Here is a 20,081-nt window from a genome sequence, read left to right as displayed (position 1 = left end):
TCATCCTGGGTAGTCGTCAGCCGTTCCATGACCGTGCACACAGCCTCCACTCCGCCGTCCCGTCCATCGCTTACTTGGAACTGGTGTACTTGGTGACGGCCTTGGTGCCCTCGGACACGGCGTGCTTGGCCAGCTCGCCGGGGAGCAACAGTCGCACCGCCGTCTGGATCTCGCGGGACGTGATGGTGGAGCGCTTGTTGTAGTGCGCCAGGCGGGACGCTTCCGCCGCGATCCGCTCGAAGATGTCGTTCACGAAGCTGTTCATGATGCTCATCGCCTTCGAGGAAATGCCGGTGTCCGGGTGCACCTGCTTCAGCACCTTGTAGATGTAGATGGCGTAGCTCTCCTTGCGGGTCTTGCGCTTCTTCTTCTTGTCCGACTTGGAGATGTTCTTCTGCGCCTTGCCGGACTTCTTAGCTGCCTTGCCGCTGGTTTTCGGGGCCATTTTGCTTTGGGGCTTCGAGCTGAACGGACGTCTTTGGTGGAGAGCGGATGGAAATCGCTAATTTGCAAGGAAAATGTATCGATTCGTTCACTTTTGTTCGGATGGTTGGTTTACTTATTTTTATAGAGACTTTGAGGTCTAGCTCATTCGCCTCTTTTGGTGGATTATATATCATCTAATAACATTGTCTCTTTCAGGTAACTTATTACTTTCATTTCTATTTTTGTATCGTTCTGTAAGACCTGTTCGATGTGTTTAGATAAATTGAGTTTGGCTCTTGTGTTGTCGTACTCTGGGCATTCAATCAGTAAGTGTTTGACGGTGGTGTCTGCGGCGCAATACGGGCAGATTGGAGGGCTTTCGTTATTTAGGATATGGCGATGCGTAAGACGTGTGTGACCAATTCTTAATCTGGTTAAAATTCTTTGATGGCTCCTGGAAGGGTGGTCAGTCCATGGATCTATTGCTGTTTTTATGTACTTTAGGTGTTTGTCGTTGGATTGTAGCCATTCTGTTGTCCAATGTATTTTAATCTGGTTGTGAAGCCAACGGCAAAAGTCGGCTCTGGACAATTTGTTGTTTTGAATTGCAGGTAACAGTCGGGCTTCGTTGGCCAGTCTGTCGGCATGGTCATTTCCAGGGATCCCCTTGTGGCTGGGGATCCAGCAGAAGCTGATGTGTCTGATGTTGGAGAGTTGCTCTATTTGTTGAATGTATGGGTTTTTGAAGTTGCCATGTTCTATAGCTTTTAATACGGATGCGCTGTCTGTGAAGATAACACATTCTGTGTTTGGAGGTGCTATTTCTTCTGCTGCTTTTATGATTGCTATTGCTTCCGCTGAGAAAATGGTGGTGTGACAAGGCAATCTTAGTTTTAGGCATCTATTTTGAGTGTAAACTGCACAACCGGCGTTAGGTGGTAAAACGGATCCATCAGTGTAAATTTTAAGTGGTTTTTGTATTTGTCGGCTATTTCGATGAAATGCTGCAGTATAACCGAATTATTGTTGTTGTTCTTGCTAATGTGTTGCATCGACCAGTCTACCTTGATGGTGGGATTGTACCACGGTTTTAGCTTATTTTTGTTGATGGTGAGTATTTGTGGAAAATCCTGGCCTATGGTGAGTTTCATGTTGTATTTTGCTCTTCGAATGAAAGAGTTGGCTTTGATTCTTCCTTCTACTAATCTGCCTGCCATGTTGGATATTTTCTGTGTTATCAGATACTTCAGTGGGAGAACGCCGCATTCAACTAGTGCTGCTTCGGTTGGACTGGTTTTGAAGCAACCCGATATGTGCTTGACGGCCCGGTGGTATAGTGGAGCGAATTGTTGAATAAGATCTGTGGAACCTAGTGAGGAAATCTCCGCCCCGTACAGCAGCCGCGGCAAGAACCAGCCCTTTAGGACTGCCAACAGCGCTGGGCGAGGGGTGTTATTCTGTGCCAACGTACGGATTATATTTAAACGAGGTATGGTGCGTCTTTTAATTTCTCTGCAGTGGAAGCCCGAAGGTAAGTTTTTTGTCGAAGATAATGCCCAGTATGGAGGCTTGTTTGACTTCCTGTATTTTTTGATCTTGTATTTTAATTTTAGGACGGTTGCGGACACGTGTGATTCCGCTTGGTATATGTAAAATTTTGCTCTTTGAAGCCGCTATAGAGTTGCCGGTCCAGTTGGTCCACTGGAAAACCTTGTTGACAGCATGCTGTAGCTTGAGTCGTGCGGTCTTGGCGTAGTGGTGTGTGGAAACTAGTATTATGTCGTCAGCGTAAAGGAAGATGTGTACGTTTGTGGGGAGGGATAGTAGTAGGGATTCGATGCTTATAAGGAAGAGGGTGGGAGACAAAGAAGACCCTTGCGGAACTCCGTTCTCAAGAGGGAAAGGGCGGGAAGTGTACGAGCCTAGCAGGATTTTAAAGGTCCGATCGGTTAGGAAATGTTGCAGAAATGCCGTTAAGCGGCCACCTATGCCCCATTTTGCCAATTGATCTAATATGTAGTATCGCCAGGTGCGGTCAAAGGCCTTTGACAGGTCAATGATTGCGCAGATAATGTGTTTCCTTTGTTCCTTGCTGTAGAGAAACACTGCTCTAATGTCGCAAGGTATGTTTCCATACTCTTGCCGGGTCGAAAGGCGTGTTGGTGTTTGTTGAGGAGTTTACGGTCTTCGAGCTTCGTAATGAGTCTCCGGTTGACCATTTTCTCCATCACCTTGCAGGTGCAAGGGAGTAGAGAGATGGGCCGGTAGCTATTGGCACTATTGCTGGGTTGATTAGGTTTGGGGATAGGCACTATCAGACTATTTTTCCATTCTGATGGGATGTTTCCGGTGGTCCAGATATTGTTGTAAATAGCGAGCAAACGGTAATGAGCAATGAGAGGTAGATTTTTGAGCAAAGGGTAGCCGATATTGTCGGCACCGGCAGAGTTTCCCTGGCAGCTGTTAAGTGCCCAGTGGAGCTCTCTTATGGAAAACAGTTGATTGTACGATTTGTGGTTTGTGTCAGGAAAAGTGATGGGAAGGTTGGACTCGGTATTTATTTTGTGAGCTATGAAACTGGAAGAGTAGTTTTTGGTGGCTGAGGAGTTGTAGAAGTGATTGCCGAGTGTTTGGGCAATTTCGGGCGTGGATGTAATTGATTGGTTGTTTTCGATCAAAGTGAAGGTAGAGGATGGTTTTTCCCAGACATGTAGTTTATCTGTCCCCAGACCTGTTTGAGTGTACTGGATGGCTTGATACTGTGCGCCAAGCTAGTCCAACCGGAGGCCTTAGCCTCTTGGATGGCCCGCTTAGCTTTGGAGTTGGCTATGCGATATAGGCTGGCTAGATGAGGTGTAATGGGGTTGTTGGGAATACGAGTGCTCCGCCGCAGTTTGCGAAGGGCGGATCTGCGTTCTTTGATGGCTAATTGAACGTCCTTGTTCCACCAGGGTACGGATTTGCCGGATTTGAAACCTTTTGTAATAGGAATACTGAGTTTGGCTGCTTTTAAGATTAGGTTGTGGAGCTCGTCTATTGTCATGTCGTTGTTGGTCGAGATGTGTGAGTCTATTGTTTGCTGGTATAGCGACCAATTGGCCTTTTCATATTTCCAACGAGGTCGGGATGTTGGTCTGGCGTCTATTTGGTTGTGTTGAATGAGAATCGGAAAATGGTCACTGCCGTGAAGGTCGGGGGCTATGGACAGTTTGAATTGAGAGCAAATATCGTTCGATACTGCACAGTGGTCTAGAGTGGATTCCTTTCCATCAGCGGGAGAAATGCGAGTGGGTTGATGATTTTGAAGCACATACATGCTGTTAAGCTCAAAGTAAGCGTACAGCAGTTTACCGCGTGGAGTACACTTATCGTTGCCCCACGCTGTGTGGGAGCAGTTTAAATCGCCAATTATTATCTTAGGGTGGTCGGTTTGCATGGCTACGCTATTGAGGTCGTTTGTTAGGTAGAGAAATGATGAATGGGGAATGTAGCTATTGATGATGGTCACTGTGCAGGGATATTTTATTTTCACGGCTAGTACTGGGAGTGGTGAATTGATAGAGACGAATTCGTGGTCGATTGTTTTTAAACGCCTATTGCTATGTTGTGGTGAATGTTGTTGAAATTTTTAAAATACCATTGGTATTGCGCGAAGGAAGTGTTGAAAACAGGTGGAATAAACATTGTTTCTTGGAGTGTGATTATATACGGTTGGTGTTTAGTTACTAAGATTTGTAATTCGTCAATGTTTGAATTAAGGCTTCTGATGTTCCAGTTGAGGATAAGTGGAGAGATGTTAGCTGTAGAGTTGTTGTGTTGTGGAATTTTAATTATTCAAATAAATAGTGCCAAGTATCGAGAGCAAAGTCTAATTCGAAGCATTTGGTCAATATCTAAAGCCTGTTTTTCGCTTTTGGGATCTGCGTTTTCCCCTCTTGTGCGATTTTTTTTTCGATGGTGTGCTGTTGTTGTCGTGAGGAATTTTCTCTTCGCTTGTTGTGTCGACGGTGCTATAGGATGAGGATGAGGGGGAGGCTTTTCGTTTCGGTCCGATCGGGGTAGAGGTCTTCGAGTCCTTTTGCATAGCTGCGTTTGCGTCCGTGTTCGTGTTGTTTGTGTCGATGTTCTGTTCCGCGTTAGTGTCCATGTTTGCGTCATGGTTCGAGTTTGCGCCAGCGTTGCTGTCGCTGTTCGAGTCCGTGTGGTTCGAGTCGGCGTTTTCGGTGTGCTTGTCCTTGCGTCGGGATTGGAGCTGGCTTTTCAAGAAGTCACGTTCCTCAATCACTTGCTGGAACTTTGCGAGAATCGAATTTAATTTCGAGTTAGTGTGTGCATTCATAGCCGTTAACTGTTCTATTTTGGCGTCGCGTTCGGCCAGTGCCGTGTCGATTTGTTGTTGTTGCAGTGGTTGTGGTTGTGGTTGTGGTTGTGGTTGTTGTTGTTGCAGTGGTTGTGGTTGTGGTTGTTGTTGCTGTGCATTAGCCAGTCGCTTTTGGACGGCGGACTCTTGTACCTGACTGTATATTTTGCGCGCTTCTGGGTAGCTGATACAGTTATCCACCTTGATGCGGATAATGTTCTGTTCGGCCAGATAGACCGGGCAGGAGCGGTTCAGGGTTGCGTGATCTCCTTTGCAGTTTTTGCATCGGGGTGGGTTATTGCAAGATCCGTGTTCCGGCATTGAGCAGTTCGGGCAGGCTGGAGCAGAATTGCACCGAGCCGTGGTGTGTCCCACTATCAAGCATTTAAAGCATATCATGGGCCGGGGGTAGTAGGGACGCGTGCGCACCGAGATGCAGCCAACGCGCACCTCCTCCGGAACCGTGACCGAGTCGACACGTAGTAGGTAGGCGTTGGTCGGTTTCACCGCACCGTCCACCTTGCGCATGAACCGCTTCACCTCCACGATTTTTGTTCCCTCGATTTGGGCTAGAATCTCTTCGTCCGTTAGTCCCTCCAGGCACGGAGTGACCATCACACACTGTACGGTATTGCGAGCTCGGTCAGAGGTGATTTCCACCGGGTACCCATCGATCAGTTTCTTGATCGCAAGCAGTTTGTCGAACTGCTCACGACTGCGTGTTTTCATTAGATATCGCGCGCCCTGGTCCATCGGCACGCAAGGCTCGATGGGACCGACGAACGGCGAGAGGCTTTTCTCGATCAGAAACGCGTTCTTCGGAATGGCAAAACCCTTCTGGGGCGCCAAAATCAGATAGCGCAGTTCGCCGTGTACGTTCGCTGGATCGAGCCATTCGGGGGCCTGACGACCCCTTTTATTCACTGGGGGGGGACCGTGTCCCCACCCGCCTCCACTCGGGCCCGCCATCTTGCGGGCCTCACTGCACCAAGTCGCACCAAAACGCAAGTTCGCTTCCGTCCGTTGGCACAAAACAATCCCCCCACACAAGCACTAGTCTAACAGTCACCAAAAATAACCGGTACTCACCGCTGGCAAACGGTCACGAGGCAGAAAATCCACACTCCCTAGGCTCCCAAGCTCCCCGGGTGATGGCGTCGGTTTCTGGCGTCGGTTGAGCAATGGCGTCGCAGAATACTGGGCACGGGAAATCGCAGCGTGTTCACTCTCCGAATGCTAGAACACAATTGAACAGGATTTGATGCTTTTTTTTGGTTGGCACCACGCTCCAAGCCCTTCCCCTCAGTGCGAATTTTCAAAAAGCCCACGCAAAGCTCCTACTTCCACCCCTCGGTCTACGCGAGATGCAGCGATGATGCGCGCGTACGTGTCCTGCGCAGCACTCTCAGCGCGGCGTGGAGGTGCGAAAGAGACGACGCTATGGAAGCATGCAAAAAGCGCCCAGAGCTGGAAGCTTCCAATGCTTTCGCTATCGCCGTGGGCAAACCGCTAGGATTGAAAACGATCTATTTGTATGGATATTTCGATAAAAGTGAGTAATTCGCATTACTAAACCGGTGATCCACAACGCGCGGACAACGGATTTTACTGTACCAGGGAACAGTTTCTCGATTCGACACCCCTGCACGGGCCGTGCTTACGGGCGCAGTGACAGCGTACGTCAGTGTTTTGCTCTGCGGTCGGTCGCTAGCTGGAGCACATTGAAGGTAAACATTGGAAAGGAAAGTTTGGATAAGCTGCAGTGAAGTTGTGCTTGTTTCGATGGGAAAGATGAGGCTGTCTGAGCGAATGGTTCAAAATAATCTACTCCCGTACTCGAAGGTGCTGGTTTGCTCACACGACAACGGGTGAGAATGTGTGACAACGAAGCGAGCTTCTGCTGGGACAGCGGCCGTACAAAAGGTAATCATTGCTTTACCGTCTTATGGTCAGCATTGTGTTGAATCGTTTCCTTCGTTTTAGGAAATATCTCCATCTCCCCGTTTGGGACAGTTGCTGCGCGAAAGGACGAAGGCTGTGAAGCAGCACAATCCCACAACGGCACGAACGGGTGGTCGTGCCGAGCTGCTGGCCGGTGGCCGGATTGCACTGTACGGCGATTCAACGCATCTGGAGAAGCCGTGCTACACGACGACGGGCGAGAAACGTCCCATACCTGTGTGTCAACGGCTAGAGTGGGAATATCCGGTCACGCTGCACATGTCCAGCTTAAGCTTCGGCACCGGTCCAAACGATCGATCATCTACTCGTCCAGGAACTAAAGCAAGGCCCACCGCAACCAATCATGCCGTTGGTGGGGAACGAGCTCGTCTACAGCAGCCGGGGTCGTAGATTGGAAAGTCAGAAAGGTGAAACTCTGCATTATCAAAAGCTGATGAGCATTGTTTAAGTCATTTCCTTATTTTCAGGTGGTAATGCCGCGCTCGGCGCCAACGATGAAACGATGAACGAATGAGGCGCCTTGTGGTAGATGTATCTTGTTGAAGAAAATGGAAAAAAGGAAATGTCCCCAAATGAGCGATGTGTGTGTGTGGAGAGAGCAACAGAAGCAGCAAAAAGATGAACATACATTTTATCAATCCGTATTGGTGTGAATGTGTTCCTAGCCCACACGGGGAGGAACGCAAAATAAAGAAGAAAATATGTTTATAACGAACACACAAGCGCGAGCGAGGATGGTGGCGATTGTTTGAAAGAAAAGGCCTCCTTTGATTGCGAAACAGAACAGGAGCAAAGGAGACAAAGGAACAGTTTGGACAAGTTTGAACCGATCGGTGGCGGTGGTATTGTTCTTGTTGCGAAAGAATGCAAGTGAGGGAGAACGGGACAGTTTCTTCGAATGTGTTGGATCCGTGTGGAGTTGCCGTTGGGGTCAAACCGAGGGATCAGTGTATCGATGGCAGCCAGTGCGATGAGTTGTGATGAAGCGGAACCAAGAGTGAACCAAAGCGACCAAGAGAAGTGGAAATTGCAACCTTTTTCTTTCAACCATTTCCCCAATAACCCAACAACGAGTGAGGTAAGTTTTAGAGAGTATTTACATACATTTATTCTTCTTCTTCGTAGTAGTGGGGTGGTTGTTCAGAATGCATAAAATTGTGTTCCGAGCGAGTAACTTACATCTAGGAGAAACGCTTAACAGCTAGATAGTAGGGTGGGGTGGTGTACGTGACCGTACTGCACACGGAACTGGTCGCTTTCTGGTCCACACACTCATCCTGGGTAGTCGTCAGCCGTTCCATGACCGTGCACACAGCCTCCACTCCGCCGTCCCGTCCATCGCTTACTTGGAACTGGTGTACTTGGTGACGGCCTTGGTGCCCTCGGACACGGCGTGCTTGGCCAGCTCGCCGGGGAGCAACAGTCGCACCGCCGTCTGGATCTCGCGGGACGTGATGGTGGAGCGCTTGTTGTAGTGCGCCAGGCGGGACGCTTCCGCCGCGATCCGCTCGAAGATGTCGTTCACGAAGCTGTTCATGATGCTCATCGCCTTCGAGGAAATGCCGGTGTCCGGGTGCACCTGCTTCAGCACCTTGTAGATGTAGATGGCGTAGCTCTCCTTGCGGGTCTTGCGCTTCTTCTTCTTGTCCGACTTGGAGATGTTCTTCTGCGCCTTGCCGGACTTCTTAGCTGCCTTGCCGCTGGTTTCGGGGCCATTTTGCTTTGGGGCTTCGAGCTGAACGGACGTCTTTGGTGGAGAGCGGATGGAAATCGCTAATTTGCAAGGAAAATGTATCGATTTGTTCGCTTTTGTTCGGATGGTTGGTTTACTTATTTTTATAGAGACTTTGAGGTCTAGCTCATTCGCCTCTTTTGGTGGATTATATATCATCAATTAGCATTGTCTCTTTCAGGTAACTTATTACTTTCATTTCTATTTTTGTATCATTCTGTAGGACCTGTTCGATGTGTTTTGATAGATTGAGTTTGACTCTTGTGTTATCGTACTCTGGGCATTCAATCAGTAAGTGTTTGACTGTGGTGTCTGCGGCGCAATACGGGCAGATTGGAGGGCTTTCGTTATTTAGGATATGGCGATGCGTAAGACGTGTGTGACCAATTCTTAATCTGGTTAAATTCTTTGATGGCTCCTGGAAGGGTGGTCAGTCCATGGATCTATTGCTGTTTTTATGTACTTAGGTGTTTGTCGTTGGATTGTAGCCATTCTGTTGTCCAATGTATTTTAATCTGGTTGTGAAGCCAACGGCAAAAGTCGGCTCTGGACAATTTGTTGTTTTGAATTGCAGGTAACAGTCGGGCTTCGTTGGCCAGTCTGTCGGCATGGTCATTTCCAGGGATCCCCTTGTGGCTGGGGATCCAGCAGAAGCTGATGTGTCTGATGTTGGAGAGTTGCTCTATTTGTTGAATGTATGGGTTTTTGAAGTTGCCATGTTCTATAGCTTTTAATACGGATGCGCTGTCTGTGAAGATAACACATTCTGTGTTTGGAGGTGCTATTTCTTCTGCTGCTTTTATGATTGCTATTGCTTCCGCTGAGAAAATGGTGGTGTGACAAGGCAATCTTAGTTTTAGGCATCTATTTTGAGTGTAAACTGCACAACCGGCGTTAGGTGGTAAAACGGATCCATCAGTGTAAATTTTTAAGTGGTTTTTGTATTTGTCGGCTATTTCGATGAAATGCTGCAGTATAACCGAATTATTGTTGTTGTTCTTGCTAATGTGTTGCATCGACCAGTCTACCTTGATGGTGGGATTGTACCACGGTTTTAGCTTATTTTTGTTGATGGTGAGTATTTGTGGAAAATCCTGGCCTATGGTGAGTTTCATGTTGTATTTTGCTCTTCGAATGAAATAGTTGGCTTTGATTCTTCCTTCTACTAATCTGCCTGCCATGTTGGATATTTTCTGTGTTATCAGATACTTCAGTGGAAGAACGCCGCATTCAACTAGTGCTGCTTCGGTTGGACTGGTTTTGAAGCAACCCGATATGTGCTTGACGGCCCGGTGGTATAGTGGAGCGAATTGTTGAATAAGATCTGTGGAACCTAGTGAGGAAATCTCCGCCCCGTACAGCAGCCGCGGCAAGAACCAGCCCTTTAGGACTGCCAACAGCGCTGGGCGAGGGGTGTTATTCTGTGCCAACGTACGGATTATATTTAAACGAGGTATGGTGCGTTTTTAATTTCTCTGCAGTGGGGCCCGAAGGTAAGTTTTTTGTCGAAGATAATGCCCAGTATGGAGGCTTGTTTGACTTCCTGTATTTTTTGATCTTGTATTTTAATTTTAGGACGGTTGCGGACACGTGTGATTCCGCTTGGTATATGTAAAATTTTGCTCTTTGAAGCCGCTATAGAGTTGCCGGTCCAGTTGGTCCACTGGAAAACCTTGTTGACAGCATGCTGTAGCTGAGTCGTGCGGTCTTGGCGTAGTGGTGTGTGGAAACTAGTATTATGTCGTCAGCGTAAAGGAAGATGTGTACGTTTGTGGGGAGGGATAGTAGTAGGGATTCGATGCTTATAAGGAAGAGGGTGGGAGACAAAGAAGACCCTTGCGGAACTCCGTTCTCAAGAGGGAAAGGGCGGGAAGTGTACGAGCCTAGCAGGATTTTAAAGGTCCGATCGGTTAGGAAATGTTGCAGAAATGCCGTTAAGCGGCCACCTATGCCCCATTTTGCCAATTGATCTAATATGTAGTATCGCCAGGTGCGGTCAAAGGCCTTTGACAGGTCAATGATTGCGCAGATAATGTGTTTTCCTTTGTTCCTTGCTGTAGAGAAACACTGCTCTAATGTCGCAAGGTATGTTTCCATACTCTTGCCGGGTCGAAAGGCGTGTGGTGTTTGTTGAGGAGTTTACGGTCTTCGAGCTTCGTAATGAGTCTCCGGTTGACCATTTTCTCCATCACCTTGCAGGTGCAAGGGAGTAGAGAGATGGGCCGGTAGCTATTGGCACTATTGCTGGGTTGATTAGGTTTGGGGATAGGCACTATCAGACTATTTTTCCATTCTGATGGGATGTTTCCGGTGGTCCAGATATTGTTGTAAATAGCGAGCAAACGGTAATGAGCAATGAGAGGTAGATTTTTGAGCAAAGGGTAGCCGATATTGTCGGCACCGGCAGAGTTTTCCTGGCAGCTGTTAAGTGCCCAGTGGAGCTCTCTTATGGAAAACAGTTGATTGTACGATTTGTGGTTTGTGTCAGGAAAAGTGATGGGAAGGTTGGACTCGGTATTTATTTTGTGAGCTATGAAACTGGAAGAGTAGTTTTTGGTGGCTGAGGAGTTGTAGAAGTGATTGCCGAGTGTTTGGGCAATTTCGGGCGTGGATGTAATTGATTGGTGTTTTCGATCAAAGTGAAGGTAGAGGATGGTTTTTCCCAGACATGTAGTTTATCTGTCCCCAGACCTGTTTGAGTGTACTGGATGGCTTGATACTGTGCGCCAAGCTAGTCCAACCGGAGGCCTTAGCCTCTTGGATGGCCCGCTTAGCTTTGGAGTTGGCTATGCGATATAGGCTGGCTAGATGAGGTGTAATGGGGTTGTTGGGAATACGAGTGCTCCGCCGCAGTTTGCGAAGGGCGGATCTGCGTTCTTTGATGGCTAATTGAACGTCCTTGTTCCACCAGGGTACGGATTTGCCGGATTTGAAACCTTTTGTAATAGGAATACTGAGTTTGGCTGCTTTTAAGATTAGGTTGTGGAGCTCGTCTATTGTCATGTCGTTGTTGGTCGAGATGTGTGAGTCTATTGTTTGCTGGTATAGCGACCAATTGGCCTTTTCATATTTCCAACGAGGTCGGGATGTTGGTCTGGCGTCTATTTGGTTGTGTTGAATGAGAATCGGAAAATGGTCACTGCCGTGAAGGTCGGGGGCTATGGACAGTTTGAATTGAGAGCAAATATCGTTCGATACTGCACAGTGGTCTAGAGTGGATTCCTTTCCATCAGCGGGAGAAATGCGAGTGGGTTGATGATTTTGAAGCACATACATGCTGTTAAGCTCAAAGTAAGCGTACAGCAGTTTACCGCGTGGAGTACACTTATCGTTGCCCCACGCTGTGTGGGAGCAGTTTAAATCGCCAATTATTATCTTAGGGTGGTCGGTTTGCATGGCTACGCTATTGAGGTCGTTTGTTAGGTAGAGAAATGATGAATGGGGAATGTAGCTATTGATGATGGTCACTGTGCAGGGATATTTTATTTTCACGGCTAGTACTGGGAGTGGTGAATTGATAGAGACGAATTCGTGGTCGATTGTTTTTAAAACGCCTATCAGTGCTGCAAAATGTCATGAGTATCACGAGATTTTCACCAACGAAAACAATGAACATATCCGTGGTAGCTTGATGCTCATTGTTGATAGTCAATAAAAGTGCGTCATGACATGCTCAACACGACATGTGAATTCTTGAGTCCAACGCGATACTCTGACTGACAAGCTTAGCATAATGCCCGCATAAGCATCATAATGACTATTGCTGGCTGTGTACAGTGCTACCAAATATCACTGTTTCAGTCACCAACGCTCATGACTGAAACGAAGCTCAAGTCGACTCACGTACACAAGTGCGATGATCAGGCGCAAGATGAACATAGTCGTTGTGACGTGTGACCAGATTGGTGACATTGCAGCAAGCACCTCTTGGTCGGTCACTTTGACGTGACTTTGTTTGTCTGTGATCTATTTCGAAATGTCACTGATGCTATCACCAGCACTCGTGATTGAAATGAAATTCATTTCCGTTTACGTACACATGTGCGATGATCAGAGGTAAGACGCACATGATCGTTGTGGCGTCTGATCTGATTGGTGGTATTTTGGTAACCAACTCCTGGTCAATCAGTTTGTCGTGATTTTTTGGTATTTTATTATCGCGATAGACTTAGAACATACGTGGCGCGGGCGAGTGGTGTTTTATTAACCATGTGCATATGATTAGAAGCAGTAATCGGTTCTGCTAGCTGGTCAAATGATCCCGCATCCTACATATATTGCCAGACTCAGTTTGCTGATCCAAACGTTATGTATGAACTCTCGTAAGCAGTGCACATGCAAGGATTACCGCTTCATAATGTATTTATTAATTACTCTAGAAAAACACTTTAGACCCACAAACAGCCGGCACCGGAATTTGAGGCAATTTGGAAGAAGGGAAGGAAGAGTCAGTACGACTTTTAGCGGACATTGCCTAAGTTTCTTGTCCAGATGACCAATTTTACGCTGTTCGATGGTAAGGGGAATCCTATGTTAATGGTGATCTCCGGAGGCGGATACACAGGCTGTTGTTGGTGGCAGTGGATAGACGCTAAGTGTCAGCATGCCGTGCCCGTTAGAAAATCCGTACCCGTGCGCGGTGTCAATTGCGCCAAAGGTGGATTATGAAAGGTGCTGGAATTTGGTGACTTTGTCTAGAATTAGTGCTTTCGGATATGAAAATAGTAAAACCAGGATATAAAACAAAAACTATCTACCTTTTCATCCATCTATAAACATCTTTTTATATTTGCACTATGGAGAAACTAACAAATTACACGCCTCGTATGCTAAGAATATCACCGATTCGATTAAAATTATTACACTAACAACACAGTGAATGAGGAGGTGCCGCTGAAGTGAGTTCACATCCGAGGAGCTCTGCTTGATCGTTTTCTAGCCGAAATCGAACGCCGACGCAAGTACTGGAAAACTGCCTACTTTATCTTTTTGAGTCGACCGGATTCTTAGGCCGGTTCCTTGGCCAGACACTTTACTTCGTTTTGCCAAAATTCTCGATCGGGCCGACCATGTAAAAGGCAATCTCTGTCAGTTGGTCGAGTTTGCCGTTCATGAGCATGGTGTAAACCTTGATAATGTTCTCTTTGTTCACCAGCTTGCCGGCATAGCCCGTGAACAATTCTGTGACCTGAAACGCCTGCAATTCGAAACGCTAGAAACGGCGCATCATGCGCACAGCACATCATATTATGCGCGCATTACAACACAGCGCTTAAAGTACGCGACTGTGCGGAAAGTTTTACGTGGACGTGGAAAAAATGGAGACCAAACCCTAAGTGCTCAAAGAGCGGACAGGGCTCAAAAACTCAAAGCGCATAGCACGTTAAGAGCACAAAAAGCGCACCGTTCTCGTAGACCAAACTGTGCGAAAAGTGCTAGCACAATGCAATATGTGCAACACTACGAACAGCTCATTCATTGCCAGGATGGGAATTATTTCCTGGAGCGTCCTGTAGTTCTACAGGATCCGCTGCACGCCACGGTAAATGTTATAATGCTCAGTGTCGGTAATGTTTTGGGTCCATTTTACGCGATATCGAATCCAGTGGATTCACAGCCAAGTAGATGCTTATTTCGATGATAGCATGCAACAGCATGGTGACATCAAAGCGAGCAAATGTGGTAGTCAAAACTGGATCGGTCAGAGAATCAGCCGGCACGTCAAATGGCCTGCACCGTCGTAATCGTGGCAATGCACTCCTGTATACATCCAGCGTTGGTTAGTATCCGACAGCGAGCGGGTATCCTTTGAAACCGGCAACACTCGGAGAAACAGCTACATCACACGGTAGAAGCTGTTGAGACGCAATCGAACTAAGCTGGAAAAACTTCGCTCGAGCTTATTACATTCCGGGAGAATGTAGTGTATGCGTGAGGTTTTATTTTAAGAGTAATATGTATTAGTATATGTGAGTTTAAAGTGTAACTTGTATTTGTAATAAAGTGGGGCAGTCTAGTCCAGTCCGTCGATACGTATAGATGTCACAATAAACCGTTCCTAAAAATAGCAAATAATAATATTTATCAATCAATCGAGTGAAAGAAAGAAGCAAAACTTACCATGAATTAAGTATGAGTGCTAAGTATGACACTAGCATCCAACGCTGGTGCATGGTTCCAAAATATGAAGCCGTTACTTCGATACCATTCTACGTGTGCTTCGACATGCTGATATGTTAAATGGTATGAAACACGAACCGTTTGCAATTTTATCTCCTAGCTTCGAATAACAAACCAAATCGTTTTCCGCTTGATATGCCTCTTGAAATGTTAATATTACAGGGTTTCACACTTTATCTCAAGACCGCGGGACCCCTTCCCGAATCTGTTTTAGCCAATGCCAAGAATGCGGTACAATGCTTGAAAACGTTGATGATACCTGAATTCATCGGATGCAATGCTGAATCTGCGGCACATTTCTCGAACACACTGTTCCGCGCCGAGGACATGCGGTCGAATATTTTTTACACGTATAACCTTTGAGTACATCAGTGTATTACAAACACCCAATTATCCTTTTCGCGTTTTTACCAAAAAAAGACAATTTAATAAATTTAGTGAATGCATATTTGTTTAATTAAAATTTACAAGTGTTAAGAAAGTAGTTTCAACTGTTTAAATAATCTTTTTTGATAAAAACACGAAAAAAATAATTAGCTGTTTTCAGTACACTGATGTACACAAAGGTTATACGAGTAAAAAAATATTATATGCTATGCTGGCAAGCTGGTGAACAAAGAGAACATTATCAAGGTTTACACCATGCTCATGAACGGCAAACTCGACCAACTGACAGAGATTGCCTTTTACATGGTCGACCCGATCGAGAATTTTGGCAAAACGAAGTAAAGTGTCTGGCCAAGGAACCGGCCTAAGAATCCGGTCGACTCAAAAAGATAAAGTAGGCAGTTTTCCAGTACTTGCGTCGGCGTTCGATTTCGGCTAGAAAACGATCAAGCAGAGCTCCTCGGATGTGAACTCACTTCAGCGGCACCTCCTCATTCACTGTGTTGTTAGTGTAATAATTTTAATCGAATCGGTGATATTCTTAGCATACGAGGCGTGTAATTTGTTAGTTTCTCCATAGTGCAAATATAAAAAGATGTTTTATAGATGGATGAAAAGGTAGATAGTTTTTGTTTTATATCCTGGTTTTACTATTTTCATATCCGAAAGCACTAATTCTAGACAAAGTCACCAAATTCCAGCACCTTTCATAATCCACCTTTGGCGCAATTGACACCGCGCACGGGTACGGATTTTCTAACGGGCACGGCATGCTGACACTTAGCGTCTATCCACTGCCACCAACAACAGCCTGTGTATCCGCCTCCGGAGATCACCATTAACATAGGATTCCCCTTACCATCGAACAGCGTAAAATTGGTCATCTGGACAAGAAACTTAGGCAATGTCCGCTAAAAGTCGTACTGACTCTTCCTTCCCTTCTTCCAAATTGCCTCAAATTCCGGTGCCGGCTGTTTGTGGGTCTAAAGTGTTTTTCTAGAGTAATTAATAAATACATTATGAAGCGGTAATCCTAGCATGTGCACTGCTTACGAGAGTTCATACATAAACGTTTGGATCAGCAAACTGAGTCTGGCAATATATGTAGGATGCGGGATCATTTGACCAGCTAGCAGAACCGATTACTGCTTATAATCATATGCACATGGTTAATAAAACACCACTCGCCCGCGCCACGTATGTTCTAAGTCTATCGCGATAATAAAATACCAAAAAATCACGACAAACTGATTGACCAGGAGTTGGTTACCAAAATATCACCAATCAGATCAGACGCCACAACGACCATGTGCGTCTTACCTCTGATCATCGCACATGTGTACGTAAACGGAAATGAATTTCATTTCAATCATGAGTGCTGGTGATAGCATCAGTGACATTTCGAAATTGATCACAGACAAACAAAGTCACGTCAAAGTGACCGACCAAGAGGTGCTTGCTGCAATGTCACCAATCTGGTCACACGTCACAACGACTATGTTCATCTTGCGCCTGATCATCGCACTTGTGTACGTGAGTCGACTTGAGCTTCGTTTCAGTCATGAGCGTTGGTGACTGAAACAGTGATATTTTACAGTGCTGCTCCTGGTCCAGAAAATTTCATTAAAAAGCGATTGATTAAAAGTTAATTCCCAAATTGTCACCAATCATATTACTCGTTAGAACCACTTGAGAATTTCACTTGTGATAATCGCATTTGAGTACGTGACGCTGACAAGGTTTTTGTTTCACTCAGTTTTTTTTTGTGATATTGATGGTGACATTTTGCAGCACTGACGCCTATTGCTATGTTGTGGTGAATGTTGTTGAAATTTTTAAAATACCATTGGTATTGCGCGAAGGAAGTGTTGAAAACAGGTGGAATAAACATTGTTTCTTGGAGTGTGATTATATACGGTTGGTGTTTAGTTACTAAGATTTGTAATTCGTCAATGTTTGAATTAAGGCTTCTGATGTTCCAGTTGAGGATAAGTGGAGAGATGTTAGCTGTAGAGTTGTTTGTGTTGTGGAATTTTAATTATTCAAATAAATAGTGCCAAGTATCGAGAGCAGAAGTCTAATTCGAAGCATTTGGTCAATATCTAAAGCCTGTTTTTCGCTTTTGGGATCTGCGTTTTCCCCTCTTGTGCGATTTTTTTTTCGATGGTGTGCTGTTGTTGTCGTGAGGAATTTTCTCTTCGCTTGTTGTGTCGACGGTGCTATAGGATGAGGATGAGGGGGAGGCTTTTCGTTTCGGTCCGATCGGGGTAGAGGTCTTCGAGTCCTTTTGCATAGCTGCGTTTGCGTCCGTGTTCGTGTTGTTTGTGTCGATGTTCTGTTCCGCGTTAGTGTCCATGTTTGCGTCATGGTTCGAGTTTGCGCCAGCGTTGCTGTCGCTGTTCGAGTCCGTGTGGTTCGAGTCGGCGTTTTCGGTGTGCTTGTCCTTGCGTCGGGATTGGAGCTGGCTTTTCAAGAAGTCACGTTCCTCAATCACTTGCTGGAACTTTGCGAGAATCGAATTTAATTTCGAGTTAGTGTGTGCATTCATAGCCGTTAACTGTTCTATTTTGGCGTCGCGTTCGGCCAGTGCCGTGTCGATTTGTTGTTGTTGCAGTGGTTGTGGTTGTGGTTGTGGTTGTGGTTGTTGTTGTTGCAGTGGTTGTGGTTGTGGTTGTTGTTGCTGTGCATTAGCCAGTCGCTTTTGGACGGCGGACTCTTGTACCTGACTGTATATTTTGCGCGCTTCTGGGTAGCTGATACAGTTATCCACCTTGATGCGGATAATGTTCTGTTCGGCCAGATAGACCGGGCAGGAGCGGTTCAGGGTTGCGTGATCTCCTTTGCAGTTTTTGCATCGGGGTGGGTTATTGCAAGATCCGTGTTCCGGCATTGAGCAGTTCGGGCAGGCTGGAGCAGAATTGCACCGAGCCGTGGTGTGTCCCACTATCAAGCATTTAAAGCATATCATGGGCCGGGGGTAGTAGGGACGCGTGCGCACCGAGATGCAGCCAACGCGCACCTCCTCCGGAACCGTGACCGAGTCGACACGTAGTAGGTAGGCGTTGGTCGGTTTCACCGCACCGTCCACCTTGCGCATGAACCGCTTCACCTCCACGATTTTTGTTCCCTCGATTTGGGCTAGAATCTCTTCGTCCGTTAGTCCCTCCAGGCACGGAGTGACCATCACACACTGTACGGTATTGCGAGCTCGGTCAGAGGTGATTTCCACCGGGGTACCATCGATCAGTTTCTTGATCGCAAGCAGTTTGTCGAACTGCTCACGACTGCGTGTTTTCATTAGATATCGCGCGCCCTGGTCCATCGGCACGCAAGGCTCGATGGGACCGACGAACGGCGAGAGGCTTTTCTCGATCAGAAACGCGTTCTTCGGAATGGCAAAACCCTTCTGGGGCGCCAAAATCAGATAGCGCAGTTCGCCGTGTACGTTCGCTGGATCGAGCCATTCGGGGGCCTGACGACCCCTTTTATTCACTGGGGGGGGACCGTGTCCCCACCCGCCTCCACTCGGGCCCGCCATCTTGCGGCCTCACTGCACCAAGTCGCACCAAAACGCAAGTTCGCTTCCGTCCGTTGGCACAAAACAATCCCCCCACACAAGCACTAGTCTAACAGTCACCAAAAATAACCGGTACTCACCGCTGGCAAACGGTCACGAGGCAGAAAATCCACACTCCCTAGGCTCCCAAGCTCCCCGGGTGATGGCGTCGGTTTCTGGCGTCGGTTGAGCAATGGCGTCGCAGAATACTGGGCACGGGAAATCGCAGCGTGTTCACTCTCCGAATGCTAGAACACAATTGAACAGGATTTGATGCTTTTTTTTGGTTGGCACCACGCTCCAAGCCCTTCCCCTCAGTGCGAATTTTCAAAAAGCCCACGCAAAGCTCCTACTTCCACCCCTCGGTCTACGCGAGATGCAGCGATGATGCGCGCGTACGTGTCCTGCGCAGCACTCTCAGCGCGGCGTGGAGGTGCGAAAGAGACGACGCTATGGAAGCATGCAAAAAGCGCCCAGAGCTGGAAGCTTCCAATGCTTTCGCTATCGCCGTGGGCAAACCGCTAGGATTGAAAACGATCTATTTGTATGGATATTTCGATAAAAGTGAGTAATTCGCATTACTAAACCGGTGATCCACAACGCGCGGACAACGGATTTTACTGTACCAGGGAACAGTTTCTCGATTCGACACCCCTGCACGGGCCGTGCTTACGGGCGCAGTGACAGCGTACGTCAGTGTTTTGCTCTGCGGTCGGTCGCTAGCTGGAGCACATTGAAGGTAAACATTGGAAAGGAAAGTTTGGATAAGCTGCAGTGAAGTTGTGCTTGTTTCGATGGGAAAGATGAGGCTGTCTGAGCGAATGGTTCAAAATAATCTACTCCCGTACTCGATGGTGCTGGTTTGCTCACACGACAACGGGTGAGAATGTGTGACAACGAAGCGAGCTTCTGCTGGGACAGCGGCCGTACAAAAGGTAATCATTGCTTTACCGTCTTATGGTCAGCATTGTGTTGAATCGTTTCCTTCGTTTTAGGAAACATCTCCATCTCCCCGTTTGGGACAGTTGCTGCGCGAAAGGACGAAGGCTGTGAAGCAGCACAATCCCACAACGGCACGAACGGGTGGTCGTGCCGAGCTGCTGGCCGGTGGCCGGATTGCACTGTACGGCGATTCAACGCATCTGGAGAAGCCGTGCTACACGACGACGGGCGAGAAACGTCCCATACCTGTGTGTCAACGGCTAGAGTGGGAATATCCGGTCACGCTGCACATGTCCAGCTTAAGCTTCGGCACCGGTCCAAACGATCGATCATCTACTCGTCCAGGAACTAAAGCAAGGCCCACCGCAACCAATCATGCCGTTGGTGGGGAACGAGCTCGTCTACAGCAGCCGGGGTCGTAGATTGGAAAGTCAGAAAGGTGAAACTCTGCATTATCAAAAGCTGATGAGCATTGTTTAAGTCATTTCCTTATTTTCAGGTGGTAATGCCGCGCTCGGCGCCAACGATGAAACGAT

At 47.1% G+C, this 20,081-nt stretch overlaps 4 protein-coding genes and 1 long non-coding RNA gene across 5 annotated transcripts; 1 reads left to right on the top strand and 4 right to left on the bottom strand.

Moving 5' to 3' along the window:
• Positions 1-70: 70 nt before the first annotated feature.
• LOC121599929 (histone H2B) lies at positions 71-445 on the bottom strand. The gene has a single exon (XM_041928081.1). The coding sequence runs from the start codon at positions 443-445 to the stop codon at positions 71-73; it is 375 nt and encodes a 124-aa protein (XP_041784015.1).
• A 3,867-nt stretch (positions 446-4,312) lies between these two features.
• Positions 4,313-5,755, bottom strand: LOC121599928. Its single transcript, XM_041928080.1, has 2 exons — positions 4,940-5,755; positions 4,313-4,720 (listed from the first exon to the last, which is right to left on the bottom strand). Exons 1-2 carry the CDS (start codon positions 5,753-5,755, stop codon positions 4,313-4,315), a joined length of 1,224 nt encoding a protein of 407 aa, XP_041784014.1.
• Positions 5,756-8,090: 2,335 nt separating this feature from the next.
• On the bottom strand, positions 8,091-9,595 carry LOC121599927 (histone H2B-like). The gene is made up of 2 exons (XM_041928079.1): positions 9,461-9,595; positions 8,091-8,495 (listed from the first exon to the last, which is right to left on the bottom strand). Exons 1-2 carry the CDS (start codon positions 9,593-9,595, stop codon positions 8,091-8,093), a joined length of 540 nt encoding a protein of 179 aa, XP_041784013.1.
• Positions 9,596-17,142: 7,547 nt separating this feature from the next.
• On the bottom strand, positions 17,143-18,585 carry LOC121599926. The gene is made up of 2 exons (XM_041928077.1): positions 17,770-18,585; positions 17,143-17,550 (listed from the first exon to the last, which is right to left on the bottom strand). Exons 1-2 carry the CDS (start codon positions 18,583-18,585, stop codon positions 17,143-17,145), a joined length of 1,224 nt encoding a protein of 407 aa, XP_041784011.1.
• A 58-nt stretch (positions 18,586-18,643) lies between these two features.
• LOC121598448 lies at positions 18,644-20,077 on the top strand. The gene is made up of 3 exons (XR_006005569.1): positions 18,644-19,538; positions 19,599-19,984; positions 20,045-20,077. It is a non-coding gene; the product is annotated as an uncharacterized LOC121598448 (long non-coding RNA).
• The last annotated feature ends 4 nt before the right edge of the window (positions 20,078-20,081 follow it).

This window comes from Anopheles merus, chromosome 3L (assembly GCF_017562075.2).
Source record: "Anopheles merus strain MAF chromosome 3L, AmerM5.1, whole genome shotgun sequence".
Classification (NCBI taxonomy): Eukaryota; Metazoa; Arthropoda; class Insecta; order Diptera; family Culicidae; genus Anopheles; species Anopheles merus.
This window is presented reverse-complemented; position numbering and strand designations above follow the sequence as displayed.